We start from the raw sequence: 7500 nt of genomic DNA on the forward strand, positions 1-7500 counted from the left end.
GTTTGATCCGGATGCCAGCCAGAGGAAGGTGTTTGAGGGTTCTGTTCGTGGTTTGGTCCGTGACGTTCTCACTGGAGGAAACTGTCTCGTGTTCACATACGGAGTCACCAACGCTGGAAAAACCTTCACCTTCCTGGGTCAGAAACACAACCTGTCTGTCCGTCCGTCTCAGAGCTGCAACCATTAGTCCACTTATGAATTAGTCTGATAACAAAACATTAATCAGCAATTTGTTTTTGCCGTTTTCAAATAAAAAAGCAGCCAAGTTTCTCCAGCTTCTCAATGTGAACTTTTTCAGATGTCTTTATTCCTTTATGATGATAAACAACTGAACATCTCTGTGTTTTGGACCCTTGGTCAGAACATGACATTTAACTACTTCACATTGGGAAGTTGTGAAGAATATCTTTTCATTTCTTTCAGACATGTTATAAACCAAACACTCGGCATGTGCCGGTATAGAAATGTTCAGACTGGTTTGATATTAAAGCACCAGACCGGTGTACCTGATTTCACCTCTAGGTGTCTCACTCCACTCAGAGGACCATGATGAGTGAGGAGACTCCTCTCCACTTAGGGACTGTAGTGAGCCTCTAAGCCGGTTTGACAACCATCAATAAACACCAAAGAAGAAGAAGCAGCAGCAGCGCGTGAATCATCAGTACACCTGAAACCTCACAACTCAAATTAACTCGTCTCCTTCTTTTCAATTTTAGATGCCAAATATTGCCATAATGGTTCAGTTTAAGTTTGATTTGAGAGTCTGTCATGACCTTTATAGTAAACAATCCTCTACCGTCACGTGATCTTAGGTCTGTCTGTCTGTCCTCTGACTGCTCCACGGTCTAAAATAAGACTGTAACACTTCCAGTGACTCAGAGAAACCTGATCTGTGTCCTGTGGGAACGGATCCAGTGGAACCAGGTCGCTCTGTGTAAACACCTTCTCTGATTACCAGAGTAACCTGGTTTCTCTGAGTCACATGGAGTTCATCTACGTGTGTGTGTGTGTGTGTGTGTTCCCTGCACCAGCACACACACACACACACACACACACACACACACACACACACACACCTGTTGTTGATGTCTGTGTGAAATCCAGCCCATTAACATCTGGACACACAGATAAAGCTTCACAAAGTTCATCACAGTTTCTCTCTGAATCCAAACTTTAATATTTACTGACGATTCATCTGCAGATTGGTTTGGATTTATTTTTTAAAGTCTGTCTGTCTGTCTGTCTGTCTGTCTGTCTGTCTGTCTGTCTGTCCATCCTTCAGGTCCGGACCATGACTCAGGTCTGTTGCCCCGGTCTCTGTCAGTGATCTTTAACAGTATCGAGGGTCGTCTGTACAGTCGGTCCGATCTGAAGCCGCAGCGCTGCAGAGACTTCAGCAGACTGACTCCAGACCAGCAGGCAGCCGAGTCCAGCAGCAAGAGGAACCTGATGAGGCTGTTGAAAGAGGTCGGGACATACAAATACATCTGTGTGTACGAATGTGTGTACGAATGTGCGTACGAATGTGTGTACGAATGTGCGTACTAATGTGTCTCGTTGTCTCTGCAGAGCGACAAGAGTCAGACGTCTGGAAGATCAACTTTTCTTGACGGTCAGTGACTTGATTTATTTACTGTGACGTCGGAAGTTCAATCCAAAATACTCAACGTTGTGTTTGTGTTCTTACGTTCATAAAATACCAAACAACCTACAGGAATCACTCTTTATCTGACCTGATTATTTATCTGAGCATGTAAAGGGGGTCCTCACAAGGAACCAAAAAACCTGTGGACCCCACAACTGCTAAATACAACAATGTGTGTGTTTGTGTTTCCAGGCTCGTCTGTCAGCACTGACAGCAGCGTGAACAGCATCTCTGAGGCCGACAGTTTCTGTCTGGACGTGGAATCAAACGTCCGGTTCTCTGTCTGGGTTTCATTCTGTGAGATTTACAACGACAACATCCATGACCTGCTGGAACAGGTGTGTGTGTGCGCGTGCGCGCGTGTGGTTAGAGTTTACAGTGAAGTTGACTTTACTGTCAAACCAGTCAAAATGTCCTCACTGTAGCATAAACAGTCCAAACATGGGGGAGAATCTGCTGTGGTTAATTAGTGATTGATAACTGTTATTGATCTGTGAATGATCTGTGGTGTTCAGGTTCCCAGTGGACACCACAGGAGGACGGTGCTTCGTCTTTCTCAGGACGTCAAAGGAAACTCCTTCATCAAAGGTTCTACCTATTTTAATTTTATCAATTCAAAATCACTTTGTTGTTCTGGATGTTTCATCCAAAAACGGATCGTTTCTGTTTCTGTGTGTGTAAATCTTTGTTTATACTCACTTGGCATCGTAGCTTAAGTCTCCTCTCCAGCTCTGAACATGAACGGAGGCTTTTATGATCAATGTTTGTTGAATTATTCTCTGAAACTCCAGAGGACGAACAAACGAGTTTGACCGACAAAACTCCATAAACCAACCTCCACTATGGAGAGGAGGGATTATCTGTAACCAGCGGACAGCAGATAGTTAGCTGGTTGCTATTTCCACCATGCTTTCATGCTACTCTGGTCTTCTACAGAATCTGACTGTGCTGATGAGCCAGTGTAGTTAAGCTGCAGTGTGTGTTGATGTGTGTGTTGATGTGTTTCAGACCTGCGGTGGGTCCAGGTGAACAGCTCTGACGAGGCCTACAGAGTGATGAAGATCGGGAAGAAGAACCAGAGTTTCTCCTCCACCAGACTGAACCATCTGTCCAGCAGGAGGTCAGCTGCTCTGCTTTCTTTTAGCTTCACTTCTTTACTTTCAGGACAGTTTCTGGTTGTGACTCACAGTTTTGAGGCTCAGAAACAATCAGGAGGTCCAGTTACACATTCATCAGTCACCTGAACACAAGCTGAGGTTTCTAATATGTAAAGTTATACCTGCAGCCAATGTTCTATCTATCAGAGCAGCAGTCTCTCAGGATGGAGATACGTCTGTGTGTCCTCTGAGTGACGGTGGTGTCTGTGTGTCCTCTGAGTGATGGAGGTATCTGTGTGTCTCTGCAGCCACAGCATCTTCTCCATCAGGATCCTCCGAGTGGACGACGTCGGAGTTCCCAGAGTCCTCGGCATCAGCGAGTAAGACGGACTGTTTCCCTTCAGTGTGGAGTGATGAGGTCACCGTGTGCTCCCATAATAATGACATGTGTCTTTGTGAGGTTGTCTCTGTGCGACCTGGCCGGATCCGAGCGCTGCTCACGAACCCGCAACACCGGGGAGCGACTGAAGGAGGCGGGAAACATCAACAGCTCTCTGCTGACGCTCGGGAAGTGCATCAACGCCATGAGGCTCAACCAGCACACCAAGTAGGAGGACGGAGCCGCTCCACCCGTCTGAACAGAACCCAACGCTGAGACACCGGGATGATGGCTCTCATGTGTTTCTCTACAGGGTCCAGAACCACGTCCCCTTCAGGGAGTCCAAGCTCACACACTTCCTGCAGTTCTTCTTCTGTGGTGGCGGCCGGGTCTCCATGGTGGTCAACATCAACAAGAACTCGTCCTGCTTTGACGAGACGCTCAACGTCCTCAAGTTCTCCGCCCTCGCCCAGAAGGTCAGAACACACACACACACACACACACACACACACACACACACACACACACACACACACACACACACACAGGGACTGTCATAGCCAGGCTCCAAAACGTATATATACTTTGCAGCTTGTTCATTTCTGCCTCCTCCTTGATGAAGGGCTGACCCTCTCTGTGTCGGTCTCTCTCTCTCTCTCTCTCTCCCTCTCTGTCTCTCTCTCTCTCCAGTTGGTGGTGGTGAACTCGAGGCCGGTGGTCCCAGACGACGTCCCCCGCAATTCGGCCATGGAGCTGTCACTGATCATCGAGGATGCCGACCGCCGCAGAAACGTGTCGGGGCGAGGCAGGAAGAGCTCCCTGGTCGCCTGGGAGACGACCCTGGAGGACGTGCTGGAGGATGAGGACGGCGAGAGGAGGAGGAGGAGGAGGATGAAGAGGAGGGAGGAGGAGGAGAGTGCGATGGAAGGAACAGTGCTGGAGGCAGGAGGTGAGGAGGAGGAAGAAGAAGAGGAGGAGGAGGAAGGTGACCGGACCATGGAGGTAGAAGAGAAGGTAACGATCTAATATCAATAACATCTGTTTTCTGAAGATGTTGTAATCTCAAAATATTCATGAGTGTGTGTGTGTGTGTGTGTGTGTGTGTGTGTGTGTGTGTGTGTGTGTGTGTGTGTGTGTGTGTGTGTGTGTGTGTGTGCGTGTGTGTGTGTGTGTGTGTGTGCGTGTGTGTGTGTGTAGTCAGACAGAGAGGCGGCGCTGCGTTTGGTCCTGGAGGCTCAGATCAGAGAGGAAGTCAGCACTGAGTTCATGGAGCTCTACAACAAGATGGAGAAAGACTACAGGTAACATGATCATGTGACTGAACCACAGAGCGTCACGTGATTGTACTGTGACACACGTGACATCATGTTTGAATGTGTGTGTGTCAGTGAGCGTCTGGAGAAGGAGAGGGAGATCCTGGAGGAGCGAGCTGAGAAGAGAGTGGAGATCCTGAAGAACCTCGTCAGTAAGACGGTCGACCTGTCTACTGTCAGCACCGAGCACAAGGTGATCAATAACACCCGTCTGTCTCATTACTGATGATTATCAGTGATCAATAACAGTATTGATGAGGATTATCCGTGATCAATAATAGTGTTGATTGTCTGTCAGGAGGAGCAGGCCGATCTGTTGGAGATGTTCAGCTCAGTGACTGAAGATCTGGAGAAGATCAGAGAGGACGCTCAGAGTGTTCACCGCTGTCTGACCGAACACACACACACTGCAGGTACACACACACACACACACACAGGTACACACACACACACACACACTACAGGTACAAACACACACACAACACACACACACTGCAGGTACACACACACACACACACACACACACACTACAGGTACAACACACACACACACACACACACACACACACACACACACTACAGGTACAAACACACACACACACACACACACACACACACACACACACACACACACACACACACTGCAGGTACACGTACACACACACACACACACACACACTACAGGTACAAAACACACACACACACACACACACACACACTACAGGTACACACACACACACTACAGGTACACACACACACACAGTACACACACACACACACACACACTACACAAACACACACACTACAGGTACACAACACACACACACACACTACAGGTACACACACACACACACTACAGGTACAAACACACACACACACACACTACAGGTACAAACACACACAGGTACACACACACACTACAGGTACAAACACACACACTACAGGTACAAACACACACACACACACACACACACACTACAGGTACAAACACACACACTACAGGTACACACACACACACACTACAGGTACAAACACACACACACACACACACACTACAGGTACACACACACACTACAGGTACAAACACACACACACACACACACACACACTGCAACACACACACACACTGCAGGTACAACACACACACACACACACACACACTACAGGTACACACACACACACACACTGCAGGTACAAACACACACACACTGTAGGTACACACACACTGCAGGTACAAACACACACACACTGTAGGTACACACACACGGTCTCAGCTCCTGGTTGTGGTCCCTGGTGTAACGTTGACCTTTGACCTCTGTCTGTGCTGATCTGACCTGCAGAGCTGGAGGCGCTGCGATTGGAGAAGCAGCGATCACATGACCAGATGCAGGAGGCCCAGGAGGTAGTGTCTTCTTCTGTGGTGTCTGCTGTCTGAAACCACATTGTTCACATTGGTTTTTATCAATAAAGTTCTTTTGGTTTCAGAGTCTGAAGCAGCAGCAACACAAGTTATCAGAGCTGATGGAGATCAATCAGCAGAAAGACGACGTCATCAAACTACTGCAGACAGCCGCGGACGCCACCGCGGACGTAAACACACTTACTTTAGACGTTAATGTCACAGATAATAATGTCTTTAATGATAATAATAATCAATATTATAAAAATAATAAGAAAAGTAATAATAATTATTGTTATTATGTTCAGGGAAAAGTTATTTGACAACTTCAAAATAAAAGTCCTGCTCCTCTAAGGAACAGAACCATCATGACTAGAAGTAGAGAGAACTCAGACATGTCTTTACTGCAGAATAACATAAAAGATAATAAAACCTAAGTTGAATTTCTTTGATAAACTTATTTTACTAAAAGTAGAAAACAATAGAATCTATATATCCAACAAGCTTCAAAGTGTCTATTAGTGCAGCCAATGTTGGATAAAAAACTGAGGCTCTACATGTTTATACATTTACTATATATATATATATTACACATTTCTCCTCTGCTCTGTGTTCAATATTCTGAAGTTCAAAGTTTCACAGATTTGACTCACATGACTGTTGGTCTCAGAGGAATCAATCATGACTTCATAGTTTCACTGAGGAGACATGTAGATTAAAATGTTTCTGATGAAATATCACAATTTTCTGATTCGTTTTCGTTGCTTTTTCTGAAGCATTTGTCACACATGATGTGTTCAAGGACCCTCGGAAAGATGAAACACTGACAATAATGATGTTTTAACAGCTTCTGGCTGAGATCAACGGTTTAGTTATTAACCCAGTGAGACTAATGCTGTGACCCACATCCTGGTCTTTAGAGGGCTCTGGTGGAGCTTCAGCAGACCTGCAGCTGTCTGAGGAGGACCGGAGGAGAGGAGGAGAACAGGAAACGTCAGTGTGAAGCTCTGGAGGAGGAAGAGGAGAGAGGACCAGCGAAGAAGAGAGGTGAGAAGAGGAGGAGATGAAGGGATGAGGGTTTACTCCTCATTACCTTAACTCTGATTGTTAAACTCTTTGTTCTCCTCAGTTCTGGAGGAGGAGATCTGGAGGTTGCAGGAGGAAAACGACAAGAAGGAGGAAACCATCGCGGAGCTTAGAGAGAGCGAGGAGAGGAAGAGAGGCCTGGAGGAGGAGCTGAGGAGACGGGAGGAGGAGGTGGAGGCACTGAAGAAGGAGCAGGTTGTTCTGGAGCAGAAGGTGGAGGAGCTGAAAGGTAGGAGGACCTCATCACCATAAAGTGAGGAGACACTCAAACTGTTGCTCCTCAAACTGTTGCTCCCACTCAGATATTTTGTTGCCCCCCCCATAGATCTGGACGAGTGTCCAAACTGTGCGTCTGTGTTCTGGTCTCTGGAGGCGGAGCAGAGAGAAACATCCAGACTGGTGAAGGAGAACAAAGCTCTGGTTAACGGCATCTTCCAGCTGCAGACGGAGGTACAGCTTCATACCTTTATTAGTGACACCTGTACAATCACACCCAGAGGTCATAATGGTTTATTAATCAATATTAACAAATGGAGAGATTCATCAAAATGATAATAACAACAACTGATAAAAACAGTTTGA

The 7500-nt window shown here is 46.6% G+C and overlaps 1 protein-coding gene across 1 annotated transcript in view; it reads left to right on the forward strand.

The window, feature by feature from the left end:
- Window positions 1-4: 4 nt before the first annotated feature.
- Window positions 5-7500, forward strand: part of LOC129115859 (kinesin-like protein KIF20B) — a gene marked incomplete at its 5' end in the record, with an annotated part of 12697 nt that continues 5201 nt past the window's right edge. The window contains 17 exons of the mRNA XM_054627088.1: window positions 5-137; window positions 1283-1467; window positions 1570-1612; window positions 1838-1983; window positions 2161-2233; window positions 2654-2765; window positions 3051-3122; window positions 3203-3349; window positions 3435-3597; window positions 3812-4135; window positions 4319-4422; window positions 4510-4627; window positions 4733-4843; window positions 5919-6050; window positions 6753-6879; window positions 6962-7147; window positions 7244-7368. Coding sequence (XP_054483063.1) covers window positions 5-137; window positions 1283-1467; window positions 1570-1612; window positions 1838-1983; window positions 2161-2233; window positions 2654-2765; window positions 3051-3122; window positions 3203-3349; window positions 3435-3597; window positions 3812-4135; window positions 4319-4422; window positions 4510-4627; window positions 4733-4843; window positions 5919-6050; window positions 6753-6879; window positions 6962-7147; window positions 7244-7368 — 2301 coding nt within the window. The remainder of the gene's footprint in view (window positions 138-1282; window positions 1468-1569; window positions 1613-1837; window positions 1984-2160; window positions 2234-2653; window positions 2766-3050; window positions 3123-3202; window positions 3350-3434; window positions 3598-3811; window positions 4136-4318; window positions 4423-4509; window positions 4628-4732; window positions 4844-5918; window positions 6051-6752; window positions 6880-6961; window positions 7148-7243; window positions 7369-7500) is intronic.

This window comes from Anoplopoma fimbria, unplaced genomic scaffold, assembly GCF_027596085.1.
Source record: "Anoplopoma fimbria isolate UVic2021 breed Golden Eagle Sablefish unplaced genomic scaffold, Afim_UVic_2022 Un_contig_7639_pilon_pilon, whole genome shotgun sequence".
Classification (NCBI taxonomy): Eukaryota; Metazoa; Chordata; class Actinopteri; order Perciformes; family Anoplopomatidae; genus Anoplopoma; species Anoplopoma fimbria.